We start from the raw sequence: 14910 nt of genomic DNA, 5'->3' as shown, positions 1-14910 counted from the left end.
TGCCACTGAGTCAGCCCCTGATTCATGGCAACCACACGCACAAGAGGACAAAATGCTGCCTGGTCCTGCACCAACCCCATAATTGGTTGTAGATTGGACTGGTGTGATCTAGGGGGTTTTCACTGGCTAATTTTCAAAAGCAGATCACCAGGCCTTTCATCCTAGTCTGTCTTAATCTGGAAGCTCCACTGAAACTTGTTTAGCATCATAGCAACACACAAGCCTCCACTCACAGGTGAGTGGTGGCTGTGCAGGAGGTGCGTTGACTGTTAATCTTACCTGGGTTTTCTGCATGGATAAGAATTCTACTACTAAACTACCATTGTTCTCAATAGCTACTATTACCTTACCTTACCCATTGCCTTCGAGTCAATTCAGACTCATAGCCACCCTATAGGAGAGAGAAGAACTGCCCCATTGGGTTTCCAAGGAGTACCTGGTAGATTCGAACTACCAACCTTTTGGTTAGCAGTCATAGCACTGAAGCGCTATGCCACCAAGGTTTCTAATAGCTACTATTACTTACACTTAAATTACCAATCATTGATTTCCATAAAGAATGACTAAATAAGGCTCCATTGAAAGATCACCACCTCTGTGATCCTACCTGATTTCCCCCAGCAGGAAATAAAATGGTAATGTAAATTCAGGAAGTTATCTGTTCCACTTTCCTAACCTGACCACTTAGTACCTTGCTGAATGGTACTATCACTACTTAAAGACAAGAAGGATGTTTCATTCATTTTTGTAAAACTCTTTTAACAACTAGCATTGTCTTCCATTGGACATAAAAAGACCATAATTAATACTATGGTGAAGAAAAAAGTTATGGAACTAGACAACAGGAAAGAGCTAAGTTTTAAAGAAACAGTGAAGGGCAGTGAGTAGGGCAGGAAGCTGGGAACCATGCAAGGAATATGGGCAACCTCTCTAGAGCCTCAACGGTATGTGACACTGGCAGTTATCTCCTTTATTCACAAAATGTTCCTCAGCTTCCACAAAAGGGCTCTCTCCTCACCTATTCTGAAGGCTTTCTCTACACAACTGCATGTTTCCACTGTCTACTCCTGAACTTATTTGTTTCCCAAGAAAGCATCTTTCGGCTCTTTTTATCTACACTACCTCCCATAGGGTCAATTCCTCCCTCTTGAATAATGATTCAAATTTTCATCTCTAGCCTCAACCTCTACCTTGAGAGACAGCAACCACTAAATACATGATCCCCTTCATATGGAAAGTAATTAGAAGATAGCTATTTGCTTTACAATGATATTCATTTTTAAAAAAAGAGCTTTCCTTTCAAATGGTAAGCAACTAATTCATTCACGTCACTCCTTCAAAAACAAATATTTTTGACTACTCTACTACTGTATGAAGAAGCAGTGGTTAAGTGCTAAGCTGATAAACAAAAGGTCAGCAGTTCGAACTCACCAGCCACTCTTCAGGAGAAAGATGTGGCAGTCTGCTTCTGTAAAGATTCACAACCTAGGAAACCCTATGGGGCAGTTCTACTCTGTCCTGTAAGGTTACTTTGAGTCAGAATCAACTAGTTAGCAACAGATTCCACTATTATATGCTAGGTGCCACACTAGATACCAGATGAAAATACAAAGATGAATAGGGAATAGTCTGAACCCTAGCAGAAAATGCAAAGTTGGAGCCTATAAATAATAAACAGCTTCATAAGCAACAGAAGAATTAACCGTTAATATACATTTAGCTTTTCATGAAAGCATCTACTAAATGTACTTGCACAGCTTCAGTTTGGTTTAATAAACTAGATAACTTTGAAATTCAATAGCTTTGGGGGAAAAACAGATGTCATCTGTGCAATACTGTGTTCATCTGGTCCCTGCAAACAAGACTTTCGGTTTTTCACAACTGATGCCTTCTAACAGATACATGTCACATTTTTCTTACAGACTTCAAAGTGGCAATGACAATAATTCTCCAGATCCCAGATTCAGTTATTTTATTTAAGGATGATTATTTGTTTCTTAATTTTAATAAGTACACTAATTTAAATGATAAAGCATTTGGATGTGTCAAAATTGTCAAAATGATGAAGGTAGCTGTAAATGGAATATAAGTACGTAAATTAAATGGCAGTTTTTCTATATTAAAACTCACATGCAAAATAAGACTTACCACTATGGAAAAATTCTGTGTGTTAAATATATAGAGATATACCATTGATAGAAAAGTATCCTACTAAGATAACTAAATTATTGCAAAGCTCTAGCAATTTATAAAAATTACTATATTTTTCAATAGGTAAATAAACCCTACACCTAAAAACTAAATACAATATTTCACCACTTGTCCAATTTTTTATAACCTACCGAAGAGACTCAGCCATTCGCCTCAAGTCTTCATTCTGCTGTTTTAAGCGTTCAAGCTTTGCCAGAATCTTGGACAGTTCTCGGCTAGAGTGATCAGGGTGGTCATTATCTCGTACCAAGTGACCACCTATATAAAACAGCAAGGTCCCCCAGGCAAAGAGAATGAGCATAATCCAACGCCAGGAACCAGTCCATGGCCGCATTTTCAGATTTTCCACTCACTCCCCTGGCTTCCTGGAGCTCAAAGAATTGAAAACATCTTAACTCTGTTTCTAACTAGTGCAAAGGTGCCTTCTGTGGTTTCAACACATGATGCTTCCGACAGATTATTCTCTCTGGTAGTCCTGTTGTGGTGAATCTTTCAAAGAGTTCTTCCTGGTGGTATGAGTAGGAAGCTTTATTGTTCTGTGCTTCATGGGCTCTACATGCTGTGGAAAGAGTAAGAAATGTATTTAAATTATTTAACATACGTAGAAGAGCATATGCTGAGACTCTTGGAGTTTAAAGGAAACACATTTGTGTTGACTTGCCAACAGACTGGCAGATAACTCAACTGCTAATAACAAGTAAAAAGCAAAAGTATTCAAGTCTGTATACTAAATCAACCATTACATTAGGGCTCTACCACATAACAGATTTTTTAGCTCTAAGCCTGAAAGTCCTCTAAGTTCCACCATCACTTTTCCTTCATAGATCATTGTGCAATAGCTCACACAAAACCAAAAAACCAAACCCACTGCTGTCGAGTCGATTCCGACTCATAGCGACCCTATAGGACAGAGTAGAACTGCCCCACAGAGTTTTCGAGGAGTTCCTGGTGGATTCGAACTGCCAACCTTTTGGTTAGCAGCCGTAGCTCTTAATCACTACACCACCAGGGTTTCCAACAGCTCACATATAGAGATTAAAGGATTGTATCTTTGAACAATCAACTGAAAGCAAACAAAATACATTCAACTACATATTCTGAGCTGTTTTCATTATCTCAAACAGAAACATATTCTGTATATGAGTAAAGTAGTGCTTGAAAGTGTTCGACTCCATCCCCCTCCATCTCCCTCCACCTCACTGCTCAGCTGCCATTACTCCACTTAACTGTGTAGGTGATAGGCAAATTGTCATTTTTAGGAAAAATTCTAAAACTGACATGCATATTAGCTAGGCAAAGGTTATCACAGCCATTAAGCAACTATGAATTCCTTCCTAAAATTTATTAAAAATACAACCAATTGCAATAAAAGTCTAATAGTAGTTAAACCTTAGTTTACCGTACATCTAACTACAAACGCACATGCTTTCTCTGGCTTGCTTACGGGTTTCATTTTTCACTTCCCTGTCATTAGGCTTAGAGATCCTTTTTGAAACAAAATTAATTTCTCCCCCAAAAGGGGATTTGTAGGAAAAGATATAATTTTAAAGCCATTTGATAATTTCATAACTATAGAAAAGAAGGCATACTTCTAGGCAGAGAGCTGCTTATACAAAACAGATGAGAAAAATGGCAAAAATAGTTTCTGAATACAAGGTTGACTGTGACGGGCACCTGACCACTAATTAAACAATCTATTATGAAAGACTAAGGAGCCCTGGTGGTACAATAGTTAAGCTGTTAACTAAGAGGTCAGCAGTTCCAACCCACCAGCAGCTTCCCGGGAGAAAAAACCTGGTCATCTGCTCCCATAAAGACTGCAGCCTAGAAAACCCTATGGGGGCAGTTCTACTTGAAGGAACACAATAACATTGTAAAAGACTAGACAGAAAAGCTGGAGAAGAGGCATCAAAAATCTGAGCAGAGGGTTGCTACTTTTCTACTTTTAAGCCTTAAATTGCAACTGTTTTTAAATAGCCAAAGAGAAGGAAAAGTCTTCAAATTAGTATCCTAGAAACACTCTAATTCCTCCTCATTTATTCCTTCATTATTTCTCTTGATGTTGGTGGTTTACACGGGATAAGGCATAAAATACAAACATATATACTCACTAAGAATTGTTTGAGAACCAAATAAAAGAGCAACAATCCATAGGAAAATTTGGTGAGGATTTTTTTTTCTCTTTTTTTTTTGGTTAAAATATACACAGTCAAAAATATACCATTTCAACAATCTCTATATGTACAATGCAGTGACGTTGGTTATATTCTTCAAATTCTGCTACCATTCTCACTATACTTATCTCAAGTTATTCCACCACCATTATGTTACAGTCATTGCCCCCAAACACCTCATCCAGCCTTTCCCACTGCCACTGTCAAGTTGAACTCACATACATTATTCTTCAAGAAAACATAAAGCTCAAAGCAGATGTACTTTACTAATTAAGATAAGCTATTATTTGGTTCCACACGTCTGCCAGTTTGTCATACTGTGGTGGCTTGCATGTTGCTGCGATGCTGGAAGCTATGGCACTGGTATTTCACATACCAGCAGGGTCACCGATGGTGAACAGGTTTCAGTGGAGCTTCCAGACTCAAACAGACTAGGAAGAAAAAATTGGCCAGCGAAAACCTTGTGAACAGCAGCAGAACACTGTCTGATACAGTGCCGGAAGATGAGCCCCTCATGTTGGAAGGCACAAAGTGTACAACTGGGTAAGAGCAGCCTCCTCAAAGTACAGTCAACCTTAATGACATGGATAGAATAAAGCTGAAAGGACTTTCATTTGCTGATGTGACACGACTCAAAGTGACAAGCAACAGCTGCAAACATCCATCAATAATCAGAACATGGAATGTACAAAGTATGAATCTAGGAAAACTGGAAGTTGTCAAAAATGAAATGGAACACATAAAGACTGATATTTTAGGTATCAGTGAGCTGAAAGGGACTGGTATTGGCCATTTTGAATCAGTCAATCAAATGGTCTACTATGCCAGGAATGACAAATTGAAGAGGAATGGCATCACGTTCATTCTCAAAAAGAGCATTTCAAGATTTATCCTGAAGTATAATGCTGTCAGTGATAAAATAATAACCACAGGCCTACAACACCAATTAATACAACTATTATTCAAATTTACGCACCAGCCACTAATGCCAAAAAGAGGAAATTGAAGGTTTTTACCAACTTCTGCAGCCGGAAATTGCTCAAAACTGGAATCAAGATGCATTGGTAATTACTGGTGATTGGGATGCAAAAGTTGGAAACAAAGGATTGGTATTTGGAAAATATGGCCTTGGTAACAGAAACAACACTGGAGATCACATGACAGAATTTTGCTCAAGACCAACGACTTCTTCATTGCAAATACTTTTTCTCACCAACATAAATAGCAACTACACATCTGGACCCCACTGGATGGAAAACACAGGATTCATATCGACAACATCTGTAGAAAGAGATGCTGGAGAAGCTGAATATCATCAGTCAGAGTAATGACAGAGGCTAACTGTGGAACAGATAATCAATTGCTCATATGCAAGTTCAAAATGAAGCTGAAGAAAATTAAAACAAGTCCATGAGGGTGAAAAGTATGACTGTCAGTACATCCCACCTGAATTTAGAGACCATCTGAAAAATAGATTTGATGCACTGAACACTAATGACTGAACACCAGGCAAGTTGTGGGATGAGCATCAAGGCCAAGGTACATGAAAAAAGCAAAGGGTCTTTAAAAAACAGGAAAGAAAGAAAAGACCAAAATGATATCAGAAGAGATTCTGAAACCTGCTCCCAAACTTAGAGAAACTAAAGTGAAAGAAGAATTGATGAAGTAAAAGAGCTGAACAGAAGATTTCAAAGGGCAGCTCAAGAAGAGAAAGTATTGTAATGGCAAACGCAAAGACCCAGAGTTAGAAAACCAAAAGTGAAGAACATGCTTGGCATTTCTCAAGCTGAAAGAACTAAAGAAAAAGTTCAAGCCTTGGGTTGCAATTTTGAAGGATTCGCCAACGTGTCTGTCACTTTGTCGTAATGTGGGGGCTTGCGCGTTGCTGTGATGCTAGAAGCTATGCCACCAATCTTCAGATACCAGCAGTGTCATCCATGGAGGACAAGTTTCAGCTGAGCTTCCAGACTAAGACAGACTAGGAAGAAGGACCTGGCAGTCTCCTTCTGAAAAGCATTAGCCAGTGAAAACCTTATGAATAGCAGCAGAACATTGTCTGATATAGTGCTGGAAGATGAGCCAGGTTGGAAGGCACTCAAAAGACGACTGGGGAAGAGCTGCCTCCTTAAAGTAGAGTCAACCTTAAAGACATGGATGGAATCAGGCTTTCAGGACCTTCATTTGCTGATGTGGCACTACTCAAAATGAGAAGAAATAGCTGCAAACATCCTTTAATAATCAGAAGGATGAATCAAGGAAAATTGGAAATTGTCAAAAATGAAACGGAACGCATAAACTTCGATATCCTAGGCATTAGTGAGCTGAAATGGACTGGTATTGGCCATTTTGAATCGCATTGTCATATAGTCTACTATTCTGGGAATGACAGCTTGAAAAGGAATGGCGTTGCATTTATTGTCCAAAAAAAAAAACATTTCAAGATCTATCCTGAAGTACAACGCTGTCAGTGATAGGATAACATCTATAGGCCTACCAGGGATCTCATTGCTGATGTCAGGTGGATCCTGGATGAAAGCAGAGAATACCAGAAGGATGTTTACCTGTGTTTCATTGACTATGCAAAGGCATTTGACTGTTTGGATCATAACAAATTATGGATAACATTGTGAAGAATGGGAATTCCAGAACACTTAATTGTGCTCTTGAGGAAACTTTACATAGATCAAGATGCAGTTGCTCGGACAGAACAAGGGGAAACTATTCGTTTAAAGTAAGGAAAGGTGTGCGTCAGGGTTGTATCCTTTCACCATACCTATTTGATCTGTATGCCAAGCAAATAATCCGAAAAGCTGGACTTTATGAAGAAGAACAGGACATCAGGATTGGAAGAAGACTCATTAACAACCTGTGTTACAGAGATGACACAACCTTGCTTGCTGAGAGTGAAGAGGGCTTGAAGCACTTACTAATGAAGATCAAGCACCACAGCCTTCAGCATGGATTGCACCTCAACATAAACCAAAAACCAAACCAAACCCAGTGCCGTCAAGTCAATTCTGACTCATAGCGACCCTACGGGACAGAGTAGAACTGCCCCATAGAGTTACCAAGGAGCACCTGGCAGATTCGAACTGCTGACCCTTTGGTTAGCAGCCGTAGCACTGAACCACTGCACCACCAGGGTTTCCCCTAACATAAAGAAAACAAAAATCTTCACAACTGGGCCAATGAGCAACATCATGATAAACAAAGGTAAGACTGAAGTTGTCAAGGATTTCATTTTACTTGGATCCACAATCAACAGCCATGGAAGCAACAGCCAAGAAATCAAATGACGCATTGCTTTGGGTAAATCTGCTGCAAAGATCTCTTTAAAGTGTTGAAAAGCAAAGATGTGCCTGACCCAAGCCATGGTATTTTCAATCGCATCATATGCATGTGAAAGCTGGACAATGAATAAGGAAGACCAGAGAAGAATTGACGCCTTTGAATCGTGGTGTTGGTGAAGAATATTGAATATACCATGGACTGCCAAAGAATGAACAGATCTGTCTTGGAAGAAGTACAACCAGAATGCTCCTTAGAAGCAGGATGGTGAGACTGTGTCTGACATACTTTGACCATGTTGTGAGGAGGGATCAGCCCCTGGAGAAGGACATCATGCTTCGCAAAGTACAGGGTCAGGAGAAAAGAGGAAGACCCTCAATGAGGTGGACTGACACACTGGCTGCAACAAGCTCAAGCATAACAATGATTTTAAGGATGGCACAGGACCAGGCAGTGTTTCGTTTTGTTGTGCATAGGGTCACTATGAGTCGGAACCAACTCAATGGCACCTAACAACAACAACATGGGGAAAATATTGAGTGATGCAGGAAGCATCAAAACAAGATGCAAGGAACACACAGAGTCACTGTACCAAAAAGAAATGGTTGATATTCAACCATTTCAGGAGAGAGCATATGTTCAAGACCTGATGGTATTAAGGAAAGAAATCCAAGCTGCACTGAAGGCTTTGGTGAAATATCAGGCTCCAGGAATTGATGTAATACTGAGATGTTTCAACAAACAGATGCAATGCTGGAGGTGCTCACTCATCTATGCCAAGAAATTTGAAAGACAGCTACCTGGCCAACCAACTGGAAGAGATTCGTATTTGTACCCATTCCAAAGAAAGATAATCCAACAGAATGCAGAAATTATCAAACAATATCACTGTGATAGTTAAGATGGTGTGTAACTTGGCTGGGCCATGATTCTCAGTGTTTATATGTGATCACTTCCATGATGGGATCTGCTGTGAGGACCCAATCAGTTGAAAGGGAGTTTCCTTGGGCATGCGGCCTGTATCCGAATATAAGCAGATGTTCTGGCTTTTTGGTCACTCTGGATTCTGCAGCTGGCTCCTGTTCGTCTGACCTCTGGTTCTTGGGACTTGAGCTAACAGCTTACCTCCCAAACTTGTGATTCATCGATCTTCATAGCCTGTGAGCACGAGCCCTGCTCTCCAACCTATCGATCTTGGGTTCATCAGCCCCTGCAGCTACATGAATCAGGAGAAGCCTTGCAATCTTGCCTGCTGATCTTGGGATCTGTCAGTCTTCACAACCTATGAACGAGAGCCCTGGTCTCCAACCTGCCAATCTTGGCACCACCAGTGTCTGTGGCTACACGAATCAGGAGAAGCCTCTATCATGATCCACAGACTTGGTACATTCCAGCCTCTACGACTGTTTGAGTCGTTTTCTTGAGATAAATCTGTGTGTGTGTGTGTGTGTGTGTGTGTGTATACACGTTTTACTGGTTTTGCTTCTCTAGAGAACCCAGCCTAAGACAATCATTAATATCACACGCAAGTAAAATCTTGTTTTTCATTGTACTTTAGAAGACGGTTTACAGAACAAACTAGTTTCTCATCAAACAGTATACACATTGTTGTGGAACAATGCTTAACCTCATAACGTGTCAGCACTCTCCCTTCTCAACCCTGGGTTCCCTATTACCAACCTTCCTGTTCCCTCCTGCCTTCCGGTCCCTGCCCCAGGGATGGTGTGGCCCTTCAGTCTTGTTTTGTTCCACAGGCCTGTTCAATCTTTGGCTGAAGGGTAAACCTCAGTAGTGACCTCATTACTGAGCTGAAAGGGTGTCTGGGGGCCATACTCTCAGGGTTTCTCCAGTCTCTGTCAGGTCAGCAAGTCTGATCTTTCTTTTTGAGTTAGAATTTTGTTCTACATTTTTCTCCAGCTCTGTCCGGGACCCTCTATTATGATCCCTGTCAGAATAGTCAGTGGTGGTACCCAGGCACCATCTTGTACTAAACTCAGTCTGGTGGAGGCTGTGGTAGATATAGTCCATTAGTCCTCTGGACTAATCTTTCCCTTGTATCTTCAGTTTTCTTCATTCTTCCTTGCTCCCGAAGGGGTGAGACCAGTGGAGTATCCTCGATGGCTGCTCACAGGCTTTTAAAATTTTGTTGAAGGTAATTCAAAAATGATTGTAGCAGTACACCGACAGGGAACTACCAGAAATTCAAGCCAGATTCAGAAGAGGATGTGGAATAAGGGATATCGTTGCTGATTTTATACAGATCTTGCCTGAAAACAGAGAATACCAAAAGGATGTTTACCTGTGTTTTATTGACTATGCAAAGGCATTCAGTTGTGTGAATCATAACAAATTATGGATTACACTGTGAAGAACAGGAATTCCAGAGCACTTAATTGTGCTCAGGAGGAATCTGTACTTAGACCAAGATGCAGTCATTCCGACAGAGCAAGGGGATACTGCACGGTTTAAAATCAAGAAACGTGTGTGTTAGGGTTGTACCCTTTCACCATACTTATTCAATCTGTACGCTGAGCAAATAATCCCAGAAGCTTCACTATATATAGAAGAACACAGCATCAAGATTGGAGACGCATTAACAACCTGCAATATGCAGATGACACAACCATGCTTACTAAAAGCAAAGAGGACTTAAAGCACTTACTGAGGAAGATTAAAGACTACGGCCTTCAGGATGGATTACACCTGAACATAAAGAAAACAAAAATTCTCACTAGACCAATAAGCAACATCATGATAAATGGAGAAAATTTTGACGTTGTAAGGATTTCATTTTACTTGGATCCATAATCAATGCCCAAGGAAGCAGCCGTCAAGAATTCAAACAACACACTGGATTGGGCCAATATGCTGCAAAAGACCTCTTTGAAGTGTTGAGGACTTTGAGGACTAAGTTGTGTCTGACCCTAGACATGACATTTTCAATCACCTCATATGCATATGAAAGCTGGACAATGAATAAAGAAGATCGAAGAACTGATGCATTTGAATTGCAGTGTTGGCAAAGAATATTGGATATACTATGGACTGTCAGAAGAAAGAACAAGTCTGTCTTGGAAGAAATACAGCCAAATTGCTCCTTGGAAGCAAGGATGGTAAGACTTCGTCTCACATACTTTGGACATGTTATCAGGAGCAATCAGTCCCTGAAGAAGGACATCATGCTTAATAAGGCAGAGGGTCAACGAAAAAGAGGAAGACCCTGGAAAAGACTGATTGACACTGTGGCTGCAACAATGGGCTCAGACACAGCAATGATTGTGACGATGGTGCAGGACCAGACAGTGTTTTATTCTGTTGCACACAGGGCTGCTATGAGTCAGAATCGACTCGATAGCACCTCACAACAAATTTTTTGGTTCAAAGACAACTTCAGGGTATAGTCTTAGTTTAAAGTTTAAATTTAAAGATTATCTCAAGGCAGCAGTTTCAGGGGCTCATCCAGCCTCAATGGCTCTAGGAAGTCTGGATTCCATTAAGAATTTACAACTCTATTCTACAGTTTTATCCCTTTTGATCAGGATTCTGCTATGAATCTTTAATCAAAATGTTCAGTAATGGTAGCCAGGCACCATTCAGTTCTTCTGGCCTCACGGCAGAATAGGAGGCAAACAGACCCGCATTCAATTTCTTCCTCCGATTCCTGACTCTCCTTCTTCTGTTGCTTCAGATGAATGGAGACAAATTGCTGTACCTTGGATGGCCATTTTGTAGCTTTTAAGACTCCAGTCACTACACAACAAATTAGGAGATAGAACTGAAGTACTGAGAAACAATATTAGGCCAATTGATTGAAATGTCCCTCAAAATTGTAACCCTAAAACTCCAAACCAAGAAAATAAATCCTGTGAGGTGTTTGGTTGTGCAGAAGAAGCCTAAACAGCTGCTTTCTTTCTTTTTTTTTGTAAATACATATAACACAACATTTGCCAATTCAACATTTTTTCAGGTATACAACTCAATGATATCAACTACATTAATCGGTTGTACAACCATTACCCTTAATTGATGACCAATTTCCTATCACCGTTAACAGAAATTCACTGCTTCCCAAACAATGGCTTTTTCTGTTGTATTAATAAATATTTTTTATTTAAGTCTATCAAGAGAATTCTTTTTATTCTCTTTCTCAAAACTCTGCCTCAATATCCAGTTCCTTAATCTCAGGTATACCTATCTGTTATGGATTGAATTGTGTCCCCCAAAATATGTGCTGTAAATCCTAACCTCTATGCTGTGGTTACAGTCCCATGTGGGAATTGGCTGTCTCTGTTATATTAATGAGGTGGAATTAGTGTAGGGTATATCAAGTCAATCTTTTGAGACGTAAAGGATATTAAACGCAAGCTAGCAAGCCAAAATGGGGAAGAGAGATGCCAAGCCACATTAACATCACCCAGGAACAGAAGCTCAGAAATGACAAGGACCTTCCTCCAGTGCTGGCACAAAGAGAAAGCCTTCCCCTAGAGCTGGTACCCTGAATTAGGAAGAGCTTCCTAAACAGTGAGAAAATAAATTTGTTTGTTAAAGCCATCCACTTGTGATATTTCTGTTATAGCAGCACTAGATAACAAAGACACCGTCTATTCACTAAAACAAGGTAATTAAAGTTTACTCAACATTTCAGGTAAATGATCCAGTCATATAGGGCCTACTTTTCATCTTATGTAGGTAGAAACAATGCAGACATTCAGGGATTCTTGGTTTCAAAAACAAATTTAAAAAAAAATGAATCCATTCTGATAGCCTAAGGGGTGGATTTGATTCAGCAACTCAACAAAAACTGCAAGTATTAACATCTAAGTTAACAATGCTGTATTTGACATGTGCAACACTGTAAAATGCTGTCATACCATATCCTGAAGCTATAATAAAACCAAACCAGTTGTCATTGAATTAGTTCTGATTCATGGCAACCCCATGTGTTTCAGAGTAGAACTGTGCTTCATAGGGTCTACAGTGCCCATGATTTTTCAGAAGTAGTCACCAGGCCTTTCTTCCAAGGCGCCTCTGGGTGGATTCAAGCCACCAACTTTTCTGTTAGTAGCCAAGTGCTTAACCATTTGCAACATCCAGGGACTTCTGAACGTACAATATATCCTAGCTAATTCCAAGCTGTATCAATAGATATTAAATTTGCCTTCATAGCAAAATTTAGAACAACTGTGACAAACAAAAGCACAGACAGCTTTTTTAAAAAAATGATCATTTATATAACAAATAATAAACAGGAGTGTTGTAACACTTTATTTAGAATTACAACAAGAATTATCATAATTATTCAAAGCTAAGAAAATTCATTAGAAGCAAAAATTTACAGAAATGAATTTTGTTTTACAATACAAAGTATTCTGACATGACAGCTACTCAATTTATTTGCAAAAGTATTAGTAAAAATATTTTAACACTAACTGCATATTACATGAGCTAATTTCTGACTAAAATTTATATAGCAGTAAGTGTTGCGATTTCTTCTCAGAGTGGGTTGTTTTACTTTCAAGTATTTATTAATTCATTCCTGCTTGGAATGCATACAGCACCTTTCTTCTGCAGAATATTAAATGAATTGAAAATTGTTAGGCTTCCTGCAAATTTATTTAACCAGTAGTAACACTTTTCTTAATGTACTAAGGTATTTAGATGATTCTTTTCTTTTAATATTTAAAGAGGTTCTTTGGGCTATATTTGCTTAATGTTTTTGGAACAATAAACTACATCCTTCAAAGTATTTTCTTGAATCTGGAAGCTAGCATGTGGTATGAGTGACAACAGTGGCTTTAATCGCGTTGCTGTGAGGTTTTAATGAATTTAACATATATAAGGCATTTAACATAACGGCATACAAAAAGTGCTTAAAAGTAATTTTTATTTTAATGCTGGCAAAATGCAGAAATTAAATTATAGGTGCTAAAATAAGCAGTACCTAGACTGGAGTCTTGGTTCTGCTATATCATAGCTAGGTAACCTCACTGAGCTTCAATTCTTTTATCTGTAAAATGGGGAAATACACACACACACACACACACACATAGTTGGAGCCCTGGTGGCGAAGTGTTTAAGAGCTCAGGCTGCTAACCAAAAGTTCAGCAGTTCAAATCCACCAGCTGCTCCATGGAAACTGTATAGGTCAATTCTACTCTGTCCTATAGGGTCACTATAGGGACACACAATAACAACAACATGCATACACATATATAAAAATAAATATATGTGTGTGTGTATGCACGTATGTATAAAAATATTTAGGGCTCAGTGTGTGCCAAGCCCTGTTTCAAGTGCTAAGTATAAATTAACAACCCTTGAGCTAGGTACTGATTTAATCCTTTATTTTTTTTTAATCCTCATTCTTCCATCCCAAGTCATTAATAACCACCAATCTTCTTTTGTCTCTATGGATTTGAGTGTTCTAGATATTTCTTTTAAGTTGGATGATACAGTATTTGTTCTTTTTTGTCTGACTCAATGTTTTCAAGGTTCATCCATGTGGTAACATATAACAAAACTTCACTTGTCAATATATCACAATGAAAATTCTATGAAAATGTGAAATAAGGATTTAAGTTCACTCACAAGTATTATTTTTAATGTCTGTTCATTTGCACAAGTGTGATCAATATCCACAGGAAACAGCACAACTGCATAGTGAAATGGGAAGATCACAGGTCCCAGGGTCTGAAAACCTGAGTTCAAATTCTGACTGCCAATTAGCAGTAACAGAGTGAACTTAACCACACTAAATCACATTTGTTTTCTCTTCTATAAAATAATAATAACTTTCCCTATGCTGGGTGCAATGAGCTTTGCATAGTTTATCCCATATTCTTACAGCATCCCTAAAGGCAGGCATCATAGCTCTTATTTTACAGGGGTATCCTCTGACCTCCACACTTAAGCAATAGCCCTGCCGTGCGATGCATTACTTTTATATGGCCTTTCTCACCGTGGTATTGTAACTCCCACCCAAGTGATTGGGTGGGGGCCGTGCAATGAGGTCCATGGGACCTTAATGAAGGAACTGATCAGTTCTGCCATCCTGCTAGGCTTAAAATGAGCCATCCCAGAGACAGGAAGAAAGGATTTCACCACCACCAAGAAGAGCCAGGAGCACATCGCGTCCTTTGGACCTGAGATTCCTGCACTGAGACCCTCTTAGACCCAGGAGACAGAGAGAGAGCTGTAAACCAAAGATGGCAAGACGGCAAGAAGCAGCAGCAGTGAA

The 14910-nt window shown here is 39.4% G+C and overlaps 1 protein-coding gene across 7 annotated transcripts in view; it reads right to left on the bottom strand.

Moving 5' to 3' along the window:
- Positions 1-14910, bottom strand: part of FUT8 (fucosyltransferase 8) — a 356993-nt gene that overhangs the window by 193048 nt on the left and 149035 nt on the right. For all 7 annotated transcript variants that reach the window (XM_023546260.2, XM_064292604.1, XM_064292606.1 and 4 more), the window contains one exon: positions 2343-2770. In XM_023546260.2, the coding sequence (XP_023402028.1) occupies positions 2343-2545 (203 nt within the window). In that variant the 5' untranslated portion in view covers positions 2546-2770. The remainder of the gene's footprint in view (positions 1-2342; positions 2771-14910) is intronic.

The sequence above is a fragment of the Loxodonta africana genome, chromosome 10 (genome assembly GCF_030014295.1).
Source record: "Loxodonta africana isolate mLoxAfr1 chromosome 10, mLoxAfr1.hap2, whole genome shotgun sequence".
NCBI lineage: Eukaryota > Metazoa > Chordata > Mammalia > Proboscidea > Elephantidae > Loxodonta > Loxodonta africana.
The sequence above is the reverse complement of the archived record's forward strand: the minus strand, read 5'-3'. Positions and strand labels throughout refer to the sequence as shown.